We start from the raw sequence: 17,522 nt of genomic DNA on the forward strand, positions 1-17,522 counted from the left end.
TTTATTATAATTTGAATTTGACATTAATTGAACAATTTAAAACCATTAATGAGTTGAAATAGTAGTCATTATTTTAATATCCGTAATTTTTTTATTGTTTAATTTTACAAGACAAAGATAAATTTTAAATTATAACGTTACAACTGTCAATATATTTTAAAATAATTTGGTAAATTAAAATTGGGATATAAAGTTCTTTGTCAACACTTTTTCGGTATTTAATTCTTTTACTTAAATATTGATCAGTTGTTAAATTATTAATTAATTGCACATTTACTATAAAAAGATAAATTTTTTAGATACCATGTTAGGGTTGTTTTTCATAAAAGTTTGTTTGGCTGCATTTAAAAAAATGGCTCCAGTTCATGATAATTGTACCCAATTGCAGTATTCGTGCACTGCCAGATATATCTACACTGATGAAAAACCGGTTCGTTTTATATTTTACAAGGTCATAAATGATGATGTAAAAAAAGAAATTTTAAAGCAACCTTTAAAATCTACAATTACTAAAGAGGGTGGGGCAATAGAGTATAGTATTGAACTAGAAACTTTTAGTAAGCGAAAGACTCGATTTTATGATTTAGACTGTATTGGTAGTGAGTCTAGTATTTATCCTTTAATTTCTGAAAAAATCACGATTTCTGTTGATAGTAGGTGGATGAAAGAATTAATAGATCGCGGAGAAATAATAAAAATGAATCTAGGAATGGATAAAGATTTTAATTATTTTAGAGTACCGATAGCTCTGCGTTCATATCTTAGCTTTGTTTCTTCGTATGAAGCAACCTTCGAGAATGGCGCGCCTGGATATACTATTTTTTTTGAAGATTTAATAGAAAAGCATATTATTAAGCTTTCTGATGAGGATAAAAAGAAATGCATTAAAGAGTTAAATAATTTACTTACACTTTCCTCCGAGAAACTAGCTGATACATACAAGGGTAAACTATTTTTACTGTTAGAAGAAAATCTTTCTCTTCTAAAACCTGTGATTCGTTGTTTTAAAGATTTGATTGAAGTTGAAAAAAACCCAAAGGAGTTTTTAGAAGAAACTATTTTTGAAATGGAAAATATTTTGAGTTCTATAAATTTAGGTAAATTTATGCCTATTTTAGAGAAAGAAGTAGGTTCACTTTATCCTTCAGGAACAGTAACAGATTTAAAATCTATAGCAATAAGTCATGGTGTTATTACAGATATCCTCAATATTTGTAGATATGCTGTCGACAATCGTGTTAAGTTTGATGTATACGAGGTTTTTGATCATTATGAAAAATTAAAATTTAGTTGTTGCTTAGATATTAGAATTAGGATGAGAAATTATGATCCTGAAAAATTTGAAAGCGCTAATGTAAGAACCAACTCAAATATGCGTTTATTTTACGAATGTGAAGAGTTAAGAGATGGTTTTATCATTAAAGTGTTATTTAATCCTGGTCTAGGTCAACGTCCTATTTCTGCTATCTGTGTAGACGTAATGTATTCTTCTATGCCGTTTACTACAGATTTTATTAATCTCCATAGTGCAATTAACGGTGAACTTTGTTAGTAAACTATTTATATTATTGTGTGTTATTTTTTGTGAATGAAACATTTTAGAAAATTTGACATTCTCGGTGTCATACATTTATAAATATTTGTAATATTTTAAACTTCAATCTTGACGTGTAGTACACAAAACAAATGAAAAAGTATTTTTGTTGGATAGAATTTGATTTAATGTATTTTAATTAATTAAATTGCAAAACAAATTTTTTTAGTTTAAAAATTATTTACCTGGTGGTCTAAAAAAAATATATTTATTTGTTGCATGTAAAATATTTATCTGTAAAATTAGTTAACCACCATTTTAGCATTTACTAATAAGAGCAGCCAATACCTGCTAGAACTGTGTTGTTTTTTAAAAATTCTTAATTAAAAAATAAACGATTGTGGTAAGCAAAAACAAGAGCGAGCAGAGAAGTATGCAAAGTGAGTACTTTGATGCCCAAAATAACAATTTAGATACAGAGATGTTTCTAAAAGACAATAGTAAGCATGTTTATGCTAATGGTAGCACTCCTAGTGTGTGCTACAAGAAATATGGAGAGTTACAATATTCTCTCAAGAAATTAAAAATTCTTTTTGAAAGAATTAAAAAAATGATTTTCTTGACAGATCGGGAAAAAAACAGGATCTAGATGATCTTAAAAAATACATTTCTAGCTCCTATGAGTTGATTTTAACTAAACAGGAATACTTGGGTCTCTTTTATAGTAAGCTAAAAGATCAAAAATGTAAAATAAAAATTTTACAAAAAATTAATTCAGGCGGTGTTCATTTTGTCACCAGAAAACAATTTTGAAATGATTGTAAAAGATCATTCAGAAGAAAACATAGGTAAAAGGGTTATGCAACTGACCTCCAGACAATATGTAGTAGGGAAACTCTTTATGAAACTACCACAAAAAATATTGTTTCTAATTTAGAAACCAGGCGATGTTGTTCTGTACACCCGCTTAAGGTCAGAGGTGGGCTTTAACTAAACCGAAGGATTTTATATTTTAAGAAAACGCTTTTTTCTCTTAAAAGCAAGACCGTAAAGGTAGTATGATGGCGTGTAAGCGCAATATTGATGTTTTGTTTTTACAGTGAAGTTTTTGGTGGCCTGGTGATTTCTTCTTTTGCTGATTTTCATTTTTTTAACAATAAACTTTTATATATATATTATTATATATATTGTTTTAATATGGCAGTCAAAATTTTAAATGCATTTTTATTATTTTAACAAAGCTGTAAAAAAGCTTTTATTTTTAATAAATGACAAATTAATATACCTATCATTGTCGTAAAACTACATCTACACAAAAATTTAACATTTTGTCAATTTTTTTACTTTAATAATGTTCGTGCCGAATTGCTTGAGCTATTTATCAAAAAAACGCCTATTACATGTTAAATATAAATAACTAAGATGCTACAAACACATAAACTCGAAAAAAATGATTTTAATAATTTTTTTAAATCTGGCAATCGTTATTAGCAACTCAATAGCAAAATGTTTAAATGAATACATTAAACATTATTTGATTATTGATGTTGCCACAAAATCACAATTATTTAATAAACTGTTTTACTTTTAGCCAAGAGTACCTAAGAAAATTAAAAAATCTAGACAAAGCATATCTAATTATATTTTATTTTTTAATTAGCATACTTGTGATATTTATGAACATTGTTTTCTTATTATTCAAAAAAACAATTTGTATTTATTTTAATATAAATTTTAAATGTAAAGGTAAGAATAAATGTAGAAAGCAGGCGAAAACAAAAACACGTAAACACCAATTAAATGTTAATTAAAACACATTTGAATAATTTGAATATCGCCCAAGATATCTGTTTACTAGAAAACTTTTTTGCACCACAGCGCATCAGCCTTGTTATGTCAATACTACATACAGGCACAAATTAGTATCATTTTTATTTGTTAACACAATTAAATTTTGTTTACTACCATTATTTTCTACTTCTATTTATTTTATATCATAAAAATATAATAAAAAAAATTCATATATTAAATCTTTTTTTTTTAATTTAAAAATTTTTTGCAGACTTTTTATTTAAAGTAGTAACATTGTTGTAATTTATCTGATTAAAACAAAATATTGTTAATATTTATTTTTTTAATGTTGTAATTAGATAAATTTATTGGGAAAAGTATACCATCGTAAAAATTAAATTAAAGTTAAACATCAAATAAAGATTTTTACCATAAAAGCTTACATAAGAAACATTATATACACTTAAAGAAAAAACATACATTATGTAAAAGCTTTGTTTTAAGTAGGCAAGATTGAATCGGTATTCTTTATAATTAATTGATTTATAAACATTGTATGAAAAAATTCTCATGTAATTTTATACTCTAACCCAAATTTAATTTATTTAGATAAACAGATTTTTCTCATTTAAGAATTGACATGAGTTTAAAGGATCTGAGATGTCTTAAGAATTTCTCTAGCATAATTGTGGTGTTAGGATAGAAGTTGGTCCTGTATTTTAATGTTATTTTTAAATGTTTTTGTTTTCTGCCTATTGTAGGATAAAGATTTTAGAACATAATAACATTATTATTTAAATTTTATTGGCTAAATTGATGCAAAATTGCACAAATTTTACTAACCTCTGATTAAAATTTGTTAACCTTTATTTTAAAATCCTAAACAACGAGGAGGAATATGAAACTATGCTTAGTACTGTAAATGCATTTATTTTAAGTAAAATGAACTTGCTTTTAAAGGTTTGTAAATTAAATATTTTTATTTTTAATATTTGTGAATAAAAAAATGAATTAATATATCCTTTAATACAAAATTACTATTATTTCTATTAAGCATGAATCGCAAAAAGTAAGTATTAATTAATTTTTTTGTACGGATTCTTATATGTATGTTTCTCTTAATTTCATACAAATTAATTTCAATAGTATTGGTATGTTCATTACTAAATTGATTAACAAATTCAATGCTGTGATTAACAATTAGATGCTTAAAAAAAGATAAATTAAGATCATAGTATGCTCTCGAACAATCAGAATAGATGATGATATAAAAATGAACATATTTTTTTTATAGGCAGGAGAATGGTTTTAGTTTACATTCAACAAACATAATTAATATTCTACGTGTAGATCGTTCTATAGCGCCATAAACCCGTACCCCTTCTACTCGATGGCCACGATTGTATTTTCGTTTGCCACATTCACTTTCGTTTATTTCCACTATATTATCTTTACCTCCAAGTTTAAGTGATTCTAAGTAACTGTAAAAAATAACATGACGATTAAACCTGCTAATGGTAATTTCGATTTTTTCAACACTAACACTCGTGAATCTAGCAAAAATAGTTAAAGAAACGAAATTTAACATAGATCTACAATTTTAAAATGTAAGAACATTTAATCTAGAATAATTAAAAATTGTTTTTTATAAATACTATACTATAACTACAGATCTTATTAGAGCATCTCACCATTGTAAAACTGTATACTTTAATGTTTTTACCACATTTTAGCATCCGTTGCCTGTAATACAAGATTTAATGTATTTGCTATAATTTTATACTCATCTCGTTGTTTAGCATTTAAAAAAAAGGGATAAAAATTGAATCGGGTACATTAAAATTTGTGCAATTTTGCATCCTTTTTTTCATAAATGCTAAAGCATACTTTGTCTCCAGACATTTTAGCTTGCAATTTAAATTTTTTTAACCGAAATGAAGGAGAAGTATGAATAAGTTAAATCTTTTTTCATAGTACTTTATAATGAGGTTCTACGAGGACGCTTTTGTAAGTTTTGTTTATGTAAGTTATCATTTAGGAAGAAGTTTTAAACATGGTGAGATATACTAGACAAGGTTGTAGAAAGGATTTTCTTTATTAAAACCAAATCTTTCCATAATGCAAAAATATTTTGATTACAGATAGCACAAATAATTTTTTTATACATAAATAATGCTAGATATAAGATTGTAAATTTTTTGGCATGTTTAAGCAAAAGAAGTATAGACCGTATTACGAAAAAAACAGAAAGATTTATTTCAGGTAGCGTAAAAATAGGTGTCTCTGGAGTGATGATCGAAATAGATGAATCCATGTTTGGCAATTGTAGATACTATTAAGGCTATATAATTGAAAGAGTTTATGTATTAAATATGGCAGAATGATCAATGTAATACGTATAGTCTTATAAAAATAAAAAATCAGAAATTAATTTAATGTAATTTGAAAATGTATTCTTCGTGGTAGTATTATTTATTCAATTTGTTGGAAAGGTTATTGCAATTTGCTTAAAGAAGTTTATTTACACCATTCAGTTTATCATATTATTAATTCTGTAGACAATGTTACAGGTGTTCATACTAATACAATAGAAGGTACCTAGGCTAAAGTTAAGACGAATGTGCCTATAAAACATCATAATGAGAGAGATACAAGCTATTTTTTGGAGCTCTTAGCATTTAAAAGAAATAATCAACCTGATGTAGTTTAAAAATTATTAAAAGTAATTCTAAAGTGTATTTATTTATGTTTATTTTTTTAAAAAATATAATTTAAATAGTAAATTTACTTTTAGGAACATAAAATATGGATTTTTTGTTCATGTTTTTATGCTCTTTCTTTAATTTTGATCTTTGGGCTAAAAATTTTTAATAGACAAGCTAAAATGTGGAAATTAAAGTACTTGAGCTCTAAAATATATTTTTATTATATTTTAAACTCTATTGTTTTTGAATAAATAACTTAATATAAATATCTTTGTGTTATATTTAAAAAAGCTTTTGGATTAAAATCGTTTATTGGGGGCTTACATAGCTTGTTTTCCTTATTCTTAGGGTTCCAGAAAAAAATGTATTCATAGATTAGAATAGATTAAAATTAACAAACAAATGAATAGTTGTTCAATTTAAATGTTAAAACTACATGTATAGGATTTAAATAGCAAATTTACTGTCTCTTTTATAACAATGATTACGAAATTAGATTAAATGTAAACAAATAAATTAAAAGTGTAGTCATGTGCTAGTTGCATCATGACACTTTGCACGTTACTTAAAATTAGAAAATGTTTTGTTTTTGTTTTGCTATAATGTTTAAACTCCACAATAAATAAAAAACAATATTAGTCATGTTTAATATAGTTTGGTGTAAATTAAGCTTGTTTATATGCATTTAATTTAACGTTTATACCAAAATTCACTCAATAATAAAAAACTTTAATTATTTTGTTTATTTAGTATAAACAAATCCTAAATTGATAGCTAATTATTAAAATCTTAATGTCTATAAAATCTAAATTTAAGATTATTTTAAATTCTAATTTTAATTATTATAGTTTGAATTTTGACATTAGTTGTTCAATTAAAACCATTAATGAGTTGTAATGATAGTCATTATTTAAGTATCCGCAGTTTTCTTTTGTTTAATTTTACAAGACAAAGCTAAATTATAACTTACAACTGTCAATATATTTTTAAACAATTTGGTAAATTAAAACGAGATATAAAGTTCTTTGTCGACATTTTTTCGGTATTTATATTCTTTATTTAAATATTGATCAATTGTTAAATTATTAATTAATTACGCATTTATTATAAAAAAAAAGATTTTTTAGATACCATGTTAGGGTTGTTCTTTATAAAAACTTGTTTAACTGCATTAGCTAAAAATGCTCTAGTCAGTGACAGTAATTTTCAGTTGCAATACTCGTGTTCTGCTAGATATATCTACAGTGATGAAAAACAAGTTCGTTTTATATTTTATAAAGTCATAAATGATGATGTAAAAAAAGAAATTATAAAACAACCGTTAAAGTCTACAGTTACTAAAGAGGGCGGGGCAGTAGAGTATATTATTGAACTAGAAAGTTTAAAAAAGTGGAAAAATCAAGTTAATATAAGCGATGGTATTAATGAAGAATTTGGTACTTATCCTTTTATTTCTGAAAAAATTACGATATCTGTCGATGGTACCCGGATGAAAGAATTGTTAAAGCGCGGAGAAGTAATAAAAATAAATCTAGGCATGGATAAAAATTTTAATTATTTTAGGATACCAATATTTATACGTCCTTTTTCAAGTAATGTTTCTTCGTATGAAGCAGATTTTAATAATGGTGCATTTGGATATACTGTATTTTTTGAAGATTTAATAGAAAAGCATATTATTAAGCTTTCTGATGAAGATAAAAAGAAATGTATTAAGGAGTTAAATAATTTACTTACACTTTCCACCACAAAACTAGGTAATACATACAAGGGTAAACTTTTTTTATTGTTAAAGGAGAATCTTTCAATTTTAAAACCTGTGATTTGCTGTTTTAAAGATCTGATTGAAATTGAAAAAAACCCAAAAAATTATTTAGAAAAAACTGTTTCAGAAATCGGATATATTTGGTGTTCTATAAATTTAGGTAAATTTATGCCCACTTTAGAGGGAAAAAGAGGGGTATTTTCTTCTTGCAAAAAAGATTCAAGATTTATAGCAATAACCCATGGTATTGTTACAGATATCCTTAATATTTGCAGATTTGCTGTGGATAATAGTGTAAAGTTTGATATATACGAGATTTTTGACCATTGTCAAAAATTAAGTTTTAGCTGTCGCTTAGATATTAGAATTAAAATGGAAGATTACGATTCTAAAAAAGTAAATAGCGTTGATGTTAGAAGCAACTTACAAACGCGTTTACCTTTTGACCGAGAAGATTTGGATGATGGTTTTATTGTTAAGTTGACATTTACGCCCAATTCATACCGAAATCTCATCTTAGCTATCTGTATAGACGTAGAATATTCTTCTATGTCGTTTACTACGGGTTTTATTAATCTTCAAAGTGCAATTAATGGTTAAATAAAAAATAAAACTTTTTTTTAATAGTGTGTTGTTTTTTTGAATAAAATAGTTTAAAAAACTTGAAAATTTTGATATTGTACAATTATTAATATTTGTTATATTTTTAACCCCAATCTTGACATGTCGTAATCAAATAAAATAAAAAAATATCTTTATAAAATGAATTTTCTTATCATATGTTTCTACTAAAAAAATTGCAAACTAATTTTTATAATTTTAATATTTTTTTGTTTGTTGCTTGTGGGTTATTATTCTGTGAAATTTTTGTTGCAGTCCTATTGGACCCCGCTGGGTTTTAAATCTTTAGACATAGAAACAATTATAACGTATACATAAAATAAGTAATAATTTTAAAATGAACTAAATTTGTTATTTTATACAAGTATGAAGGGTTGTGGTGGGCAAAACGAGAGCAAGCAGAGAAGTCTGCAGAGTGAGTACTTTTATAAGATGAGAGACGGTCTTTAAGTAGGCCGAGGATTCTGTATTCTAAGGTAATGCTTTTTTCTCCTATAAGCAAGGCCGTAAAGGTATGCTGGCGTGTAAGCGCGCTACTGGTGTTTTTTTTTTACAGTGGAGCTTTTGGTGGCCTCGTAGTATTTCTTCTTTTGCTGATTTTTATTTTTTAACAATAAACTTTTTGTTTTTATTTTATTTACAAATATGGATTTTTTATATAATATTTTATGTTATATTAATCCCTATGTTAAAATACAATCGAATAATTTTTAAAGAGAAGAAATTTTCAACTTTATGTATTTACAACACATTTTCTGCTGAATTTAAACTCGACAACAAAAAAAAGTGTTTAAAAAAAGAGCAAAAAAATTTCGTATTGTTGAAGAAACGAGAAAATTTAAATTTAAACTAGGAAATGATCGATATATAAAATTTTATACTCTAGAAAAGGAAAGATTTTAAAAAGATTAAATTAAATTTATCAATAACACTTTTACTAATTTTGCTTTCTTCCTGCATGGGGTAGAAAATAATAAAAATTTATACAATAATGTGCAACATTATTATACCTCGACAAAGTTGATTTATGTTAGTAATGGACATGCTGTTTGAGACAGGCTATATAATTTATGTAAATCAATAATATATGGAGTTTTGCGAGATGAGGGTTTTGAAGTACTGAGTTCCTGTGAAATTTGTCGATCGCGAAAAGAGATGATTACAAGACATGTTATAAGACCCATTATTGCCAGACTTCCCATAAAACGATATATTGCCGATCTAACAGATTTTAGAAAAGTAAATGATGGGTATATGTTGATGCTTGTCGTCATAGACTCATTTTCTAAGTTTATATGGACAGTTCCTTTTCGAGTTAAAGTCGCTTCATCTGTAATTTCTGCAATTAGACCTATTTTTATGTCAAGTGGGCACTGCTTTCTTTTACATACAGATAATGGAAGAGAATTTTGCAATGATTTCATGTCTAATGTGTTTTCTACTTTTGATGTAAGACATGCTAGAAGTCGTTCCAGATATATTTGGATCCAGGGACAGCTAGAAAGAGCCATTCAAACAATAAAATGAATGATTGGCTCTATGCTAATGACAATAGGATGCCACAGGTAAATGGATGTCGGTGAGAAAAGATGTAACCTATTCTTATAATAAGCTTTGTCACTTTACAACGTCTAATACACCATTTTTTAATATTGGGTTTAAGTATAAGGGTGTTGATGGCTATAATCAAATAAATTCTATACTTTTAAAAATTAACGATTCTAACAAGTATTTAAAATCGAATGTATAGAGGAAGAAGAAAATATTTTATTAAATTTAAATTTGGAAAAATTAATGCCAGAATTTATAGAAGAACAAGAGATAGACAACATAACTGTTGATAATTCTATGGAAAATTTGGTTATACGTGAAAAAACTAAGATTATCTACAAAATAAGCTGCAGATCTTATGATGAAATGAGTAGATGGCGAAATGATTTTCTTTCCTATAACTTAATAATAGAGTTCTTATTAAGCCAGACGTTGACAATAGAATCCAAACAAGAAGAATGCCACTTCATGAACATTTAAATACTATAGTTATATTATTGTGGAAATATTGCAATTCAATAAGGTAAAATTGGCTGCAGAAGATAACAATTTGATAATTGTTAAAGAAATTGATATAATATGAATAAGAAAAATAAGAAGCTAATTAAAAGGCTTAGCTAAATACTTTTATTGTTTATATACTTTTTTATTATTTTTTTAAAAATACTCAATCTCTAATTATTTTTTTGGATTAAACAATTATTATAAACCAAGTTTTCCCACATAAAATATAAAAAAAAGTATAAAGAACTTTTTCTTCGCCTCCTCTTATATTTGATTTTAATAAAAAAGTTTTATAAAATTTTAATTTGAGGTCAGAATAAGTGAAACTTCTTCTAACTGTGACATTTTTTATACTTTTAATAAATAATTTGATTCTTTAGTTATGAATTTTTTTTTTATAAATGCCTTGTGCACGTAACCTTAATTAAATGAAGTTAATATTAAAATTTTTAAAAAAATATATTTAAAAACTTTAAGCAAAAATTTAACAATTGCTTCTTTCTTTTTTCCAAACAAAGTTTCCTTCTTTTTCGTCAGATAATATTTGTACAAAGTAATTTTTTGAGAAATATTATATAAGTGACGCAATTTAATAACATTTTTTTTATTTGATTTTTTGTAAAAACTTGTCATGTACTTACGAAACTTTGTTCGATAAAAATATTATTCTACCAAATAAATCGTTTTATTTGTTTCTTTTATTTTCTAAATTAACGTCTATTAAAGGCTCTCTGTACTAAAACTCATCATTTTCTTCTTTTCTAAATTTTTATTTTTAATTTATTTGTTAAAAAAAGAAGTATTTAAAATTTTTTATAGAGGCTTAAAAAACGGTTATAAATTTAATAAAACACAAACATGTGTAATAATTGAGCTTACACAGTGGATAAACATTTGAAATTACTTTATGTGATCTCAAATAAAAAAAACATATATAATATTTAACATTTACTAGTCTAAATTAAAACATAACACCATAATTTTGGTCTCAAACTTCAAAAAGTAGATAATTTTGGGAGTCCTTTGGTCGGACATAAAGCTATCGCCACAGAAAAAGATAAAACACATTCAACTATATAAAGTGTTAACGTATTACTTCTTCTTTATTGAGCTTATATTAACTAAATAGAACCGTAGATAGAAGTTTACAAAAGTACTTTCAAATGTGTTATGTCAACCTTTAATTGCGTTGTTTGTACGTGAAATATTTTTTTTTATATTTATAATTTGATTTTACATATGCATGGAAAAAATTCTTTCTGTTTATTAAAATTAATATCAACTTGCAAAAAATATTATCAAAAAAGAAAAACAATTTAAATAATTTATTTTTGTAGTTGGATACTTTTGTCTTCTATGATATCTCTATCTACATAAAACATTGCAATTATTGGTTTTATAAATTTAGATAAAATAGGCGGTGTATCAAAATATCTATAATAAAAGGTAAAATTATTTTAATTTTTTCTTTTTATAAAGCTTTTGAAAAGCTTGACATTAAAGCCAGAATAGAAGCTTTTTTATTTCGGCCCTGATGATATTTGGAGTAACCCGCTAACCAAAGCTTATATAACAACATTCTTTACACGCATCAATTGTTTTATTTGGTAGAAAAGTATATACAACAGGAATCATATCTCATCTTTAAAATAAAAACAATAAATAATTAATAATAGGAACATGGTATAACACTAAATGTATCATTAACGCAAATCACAAGTGTCTCTTTCAGTTGATTTACTTTGAAATATGAGAAAAACAAACAAAAATTTAGATTTGTATTTATAGTGATGTTGTTGTCAATATCAAAGCAAAAAAAAGATTATTTCTTTTAGTTGCAGCAAGTATTGCGTTTATATTTGGTATAATAACATTGCGGTTGCGGATTTATTATTTTATTTTTAAACATTTTAGTAGACGCGCTATTTTATAAAAATTATTAAAAGCCACACTTTATCGTTTACAAAGAAGAATACGGTTGCAACACGTGAACGCGTTGACATATTGTTTTGAGCAAAAAATCCTTCATTATAATTATGTATTTTTTCTCTTGTTATTCTCTGTATACTTTCTTCATAATTAATTTATCTGTTAAATCTAGCAAAATTTTAGTTAAATTGTTTTATAATTTCTCAGCTACTTTGGCGACACAAGAAAACAATATAAAATTCTAGAAAACTTTTCTTATACGTCTCCTCTTAATATTGTTACTAAAAAAGCAATTAGTAATAGTTGGTTAAATTTTACCTGCTTTAATAGCTTCAACTCCTATTACTTAAAAACAAAAAAAACTAAAATTTTTCGGCGATTCAATTATTATTTAAACAGTTAATCCCGAACATTCATGTAACTTAAAACACTTAGAGTCATTTAATGCGCAATTAAATTAATTCCACTAATAATTTTGATTTTTTACATAATTATTTAATTATAGTTGTACTAATTTTCACCCAAATTATTGCATTGGGGGCTAAATTTACATTTTCTTTTTGTAGTAGATTGCTCTTTTAATTCTTCGTAACTAACACCGCAAAAATCGTTATTTAATTTTTTAAGATTTTTATTTGTTTCACCAAAATTAGGACGGCTTTGCGATTCATTAAGACCTGATAAATTTTCAGATAAGAATTTCATAAAGATTTCTTTAAGAGTTTCAGCACTTACAAAGCCAGAATCATCCTTTTTTTTGGGTTTGGGATTATCACTTTTAATACAAATTTTTGAAGATGGTCCTGCTTCCTGATTAGACATTGAAATTTTTGATGAAGATTCACTAGTACCAATAGTTTGACAATCATTTGACTTACAAGGCGCTTCTTTACAAGCAGCATCATTTGTGGAGCGCCGCGATTCATTTTTTCCTTCACTGTTTTCTTGACACTGGCCAGCAAGTTCACTACAACATTTGTCCCCTCGTTTTGCTTGTTTTGCAGTATTTTTTTCTAATTCGACTTTTAAATTTTGGTGTTTATTACTACGGCTTCCTTCTGCAACATCAGCATATCCTTCTTCACATCTGACAAAATCTTGCAAATGTTTTCTCAACTTTTCTTTTAAAAGTTTGTTAGATTTTTCCTTTTCTTCAATTATTACACTATAGGCCTGAGATTTCTCCCTCCGTTCTTTCTCAAGAAATACAATATAATCATTCTTTTTTTCAAGTTCAATTTCATATCTCTGTATATCTTTATTATTATTTTTTTTAATCTGTTGAATAAGCAAATCTTGTTTCTCAATTATTTCGTCTTTATTCCGTAATTGTTTATCAAGCCTGTTATAAACATGGGTAATAATTTTTTTTAGGTAATCGCCATGAACCCTAGTTAATTCGCGTTTTAAATTGTTGATGGAAACATCATCAAGACCTGATACTTTTTTCTCCACATTTTCACTAGTACATACAATTTTGGATAAAAATATCAATAAGTACAACATTGTTAAGGGTTACTTTTGAATTTGCTTTTATATAAAAATAATTTATTTTTTAATAAAAAACTAAAATTTCATTACGAAAATCAAAATTTTAATTAAGATCAATAACATAATATTTGATTATTTTATTTAATAGAGACATGAGTTGATAATATTTTATAAAAAATTTAATAGCTTTTGTTAAGAATTTTTTACTGATAAGACTTAGACGAAGTTTATACTAAGAGGCCAAAGTTAATCTTTTAATTTAATTAAATTTTTTGTTTACACAAATGTTTTTTGCATAAATTAAAAAGTAAAAATATATTAAATAAATTATTTTTTCAAAAATCGGCAATTGTTTAACTAAAAAAAAGTATATTTATTAAAATCTTTACTTAATTTAATTAAAGATGTGCATTTAGTATTTATGCAGAGAATGCTCAAATTATTTATCAAATGTTTTAAAAATTATTGTTAATTTTAGGTCTATAGTGCTAGTGTTGTTTATAAGTTTATCTATCTAAATTCATATTATTTTTAATCTTATTATTATTTCCTAGCTTACTTTAAAAATTATAAAAATCTAAGATGTAAAATGATATTTTATAGGTTTTTGATTGTTCTTATCAATTTGTATAAATTAATATGTTTATAAAGTTTTTAAGACTGGTTTGAGAAAAAGGAATAAAATAAGTTAATTAATTTTCAAAATTTTTAATGATTTTTTAAAGTTTTTAATTAAAAATTAAATTCTTCTATTATATTTACGAAAAATAATAATTGACAACAATTTTAGTAAGCAACAAAATATTACAATAACTAGTAAAACAAATAATTATATTGAATTTACGCATAATTGAAATATATTATTAAGACTAGTTAAAGATAAAAACGAATGCCATTGAAACAAAAGAAAGAAAAATATATTTAGTTTTTATAATAATAAAAACTATACTATAATTGTAAAGATGTAATGTTTAATATTAAAAATCTTGCTGCAGGCAAGCATATATTTAGTTTAAAAGAATATAAATCTGGTAAATCAATAAAAAATGTAAAATTGATAAGCATTACATTCTAAACCTAAACCTAAGGCCAACAATATTTAGACTTAATAAGGACTTTTGTAGTTTTGTAAAATTAGGATACAATTTAGGAGATTTTAAAAAATGTCAAATCTATAAATTTTATGAAGCATATTAGATTATATAATTTAGTATTATCCTTTTTTCTATAGATGTTAAAATTAACAAAGGCCCATGTACTTGTAAGATACAAGAATATGTTTAAAACAAAATTTATCTTTTAGAAAATAACCATTCTAAAAACACCAAAAAAATATGCTTATTTATATGAGATTTATATAGAAAACAAAATGCTTAACAAAGCCAATAACGATTATGTTTGTGAAATTATGTATAAAGTTGATAAGCGTTAAGGATATATTAATTCATATTGCGATGCATTTAAAAATATGAAGAAGTAATAAAAGAGAAAAAAATGAAGTAGAGGACATTTTGATGTTATTTAAAAACATTTCTAGAGGTCAGAGAATGTATGATAGCCCAACAGCATGCAAAACTACTATGATCTTTACTGGCGTTGATAGAGAATCACCATTTGCGAGAAAATAATATATAATAAGGTTAGTAAACATGACAGTGTCAGAATAAATGTATTAAGTTTACACTTAAATTTTACGACTTATGTTTTGCTGTTTACCAATGGTGAATAGGGTTAGTCTACAAATCTTAGTCTTGAATAATATCATGGCAAAATTGAAAAAATATCACTATTAAAATATAAAGTAGATCAATTACCAAATAGAGTTGTAATTTAAATTTAATTATTGATAGAGAAAAGCTTGACCAACAATGGATAGTAGATTCATATTTGCAAGTAGAGACAAACGATCTTAACTAAAGAAAGCTAAAAAAGAAGAAGTTAAAAGTTGATTTATACAAGGGTTTTGTAGATTATATTAATAATTTAGAACCTTTTACTTCCAGGCCAGTAATTCTGCCATCATTATTCCAAGGAACATAAAAAAACATGAAAAAAGGAATCCTGATGTGATGGAAATAGTTATAAAAATTGAAAAACTAGATTTTTTTATAACTATGATTTGCAATTATAATGGGTGTGAAATTTAAGACAACTTAGAAAGGGTCAATTTGCTTCTAATAGACCATTTTTAGTTACTAAGGTTTTTAATCTTAAATTAATTCTTTAGTAGAAGAAGACATATCTGAAAAAGTAATTAGTAAAATTGTTAAACATATTTATTCTATTAAGTTTCAAAAACCTGATCTTTACTCATGTACATATTCTAATTAATCCTAAGAATAAAATTTATGATACAAATAAAAAAGATATCTACTTTACCAAAAATCCTACGCTTCAGAATAATAAAAACTTGCACAGAGGGGTTCTTAAGGACATGATACATGGTCCATGTAAATTTTTTTATAGATTTTTTCATGTATAAAAAAGAAAATCTGTAGTGAAAGTTTTTTGTGACAACAGTAATTACTAAGGATGTGTTATATCCACCACAAATTTTTATTTTCTAAATATTTAAAATATGAATTTTCTATAAATTTTTTTTATCATAAACTAGCCTGTGCTGTCCTGTTTATAAACGGGACCTAAACATTATAACTGCGTTGTATAATTTTTTTCAGGTTCTAGTACCCCTTTTTCTTTATTAAAATATTTATTTTATTATTTTTTTACTGCTACATAATAATTATATATATAGCTTACTCATTTATTAAACATGATTTTTCCATACTTAATAAAATGTATTATTTCTGTGCATTTTAGAACTGAAAGTTATTCTAAAGAATACTTCTGTGTATGTAATTTTCTTGTATTTAGAAATCCTAGTCATCAAAGAACTCTTTAGTTTTTAAAATTTTTCATTTATATATACTGCATATTATATGTAGTACATTAAAGATATGACATACCAAGCCTTTATTATAATAGCTCTTTGTAGACTATATTGTCAACACAGTTATCCGAATTGGCAGACATTTCAATTTTTAATTGATCTTTACTCCTAACTCTACTTAAAGCAACATATAATTGACCATGTGTGAACAATGGTTCTGGAAGGTAAATACCAACACGGCCGTATGATTGTCCTTGTGATTTATGTATGGTCATTGCAAATGCTGGTATTATAGGAAACTGCCTTCTTTTAAGGCGGAATGGTAGTGTTGTTTCGCTTGGTGACAAATCTATTCTTGGAATAGCAACAATACTGTTCTTTTTGTGGCCTGTAAGTATCTTACATACCAAGAAGTTCCTATGCATCTCTTTAATAATAAGCCTTGAACCATTAATCATTCCATTTCTTTGATCAAGGTTCCTTATTAACATGACTATTGTACCTACCTTTAGCCTTAAAATATGGGGTGGCATTCCAGACGGCTGTTGCTTATTGATAAACTCCATTGGATAATTGACAAAGTCATTCTGGTCTTCAGATATAATAGTATCAATACTACTATATACCACCTCGGGTGCTTCTATCATGTTAATAACTTGATCATTGATTTTATTAGCATGCTCATTACGACTTGTTAATATCACCCTTTCATAAATATCATTATCACTGATGTCAATCCTT

General features: G+C 25.5%; 7 protein-coding genes across 7 annotated transcripts; 4 read left to right on the top strand and 3 right to left on the bottom strand.

Moving 5' to 3' along the window:
• Positions 1 to 304: 304 nt before the first annotated feature.
• On the top strand, positions 305 to 1,552 carry AAJ76_8000101908 (hypothetical protein; the record flags this gene model as incomplete). The annotated part of the gene is made up of 1 exon (XM_024476429.1): positions 305 to 1,552. One exon carries the CDS (start codon positions 305 to 307, stop codon positions 1,550 to 1,552), a length of 1,248 nt encoding a protein of 415 aa, XP_024331775.1.
• Positions 1,553 to 7,162: 5,610 nt separating this feature from the next.
• AAJ76_8000108766 (hypothetical protein) lies at positions 7,163 to 8,395 on the top strand (the record flags this gene model as incomplete). The annotated part of the gene is made up of 1 exon (XM_024476430.1): positions 7,163 to 8,395. The coding sequence occupies one exon, from the start codon at positions 7,163 to 7,165 to the stop codon at positions 8,393 to 8,395; it is 1,233 nt and encodes a 410-aa protein (XP_024331776.1).
• Positions 8,396 to 8,930: 535 nt separating this feature from the next.
• AAJ76_8000110534 (hypothetical protein) lies at positions 8,931 to 9,269 on the top strand (the record flags this gene model as incomplete). Its single annotated transcript, XM_024476432.1, has 1 exon — positions 8,931 to 9,269. One exon carries the CDS (start codon positions 8,931 to 8,933, stop codon positions 9,267 to 9,269), a length of 339 nt encoding a protein of 112 aa, XP_024331777.1.
• Positions 9,270 to 9,441: 172 nt separating this feature from the next.
• AAJ76_8000111530 (hypothetical protein) lies at positions 9,442 to 9,927 on the bottom strand (the record flags this gene model as incomplete). The annotated part of the gene is made up of 1 exon (XM_024476433.1): positions 9,442 to 9,927. The coding sequence occupies one exon, from the start codon at positions 9,925 to 9,927 to the stop codon at positions 9,442 to 9,444; it is 486 nt and encodes a 161-aa protein (XP_024331778.1).
• A 283-nt stretch (positions 9,928 to 10,210) lies between these two features.
• Positions 10,211 to 10,447, top strand: AAJ76_8000111814 (hypothetical protein; the record flags this gene model as incomplete). Its single annotated transcript, XM_024476434.1, has 1 exon — positions 10,211 to 10,447. The coding sequence occupies one exon, from the start codon at positions 10,211 to 10,213 to the stop codon at positions 10,445 to 10,447; it is 237 nt and encodes a 78-aa protein (XP_024331779.1).
• A 2,463-nt stretch (positions 10,448 to 12,910) lies between these two features.
• Positions 12,911 to 13,906, bottom strand: AAJ76_8000115509 (hypothetical protein; the record flags this gene model as incomplete). Its single annotated transcript, XM_024476436.1, has 1 exon — positions 12,911 to 13,906. One exon carries the CDS (start codon positions 13,904 to 13,906, stop codon positions 12,911 to 12,913), a length of 996 nt encoding a protein of 331 aa, XP_024331780.1.
• Positions 13,907 to 16,867: 2,961 nt separating this feature from the next.
• Positions 16,868 to 17,522, bottom strand: AAJ76_8000119124 (atp-dependent helicase rrm3-like protein; the record flags this gene model as incomplete). Its single annotated transcript, XM_024476437.1, has 1 exon — positions 16,868 to 17,522. A coding segment is annotated over one exon (655 nt), but the record flags the coding sequence as incomplete, so codon positions are not given.

The sequence above is a fragment of the Vairimorpha ceranae genome (genome assembly GCF_000988165.1).
Source record: "Vairimorpha ceranae strain PA08 1199 chromosome Unknown NODE_8, whole genome shotgun sequence".
Taxonomy (NCBI): domain Eukaryota; kingdom Fungi; phylum Microsporidia; family Nosematidae; genus Vairimorpha; species Vairimorpha ceranae.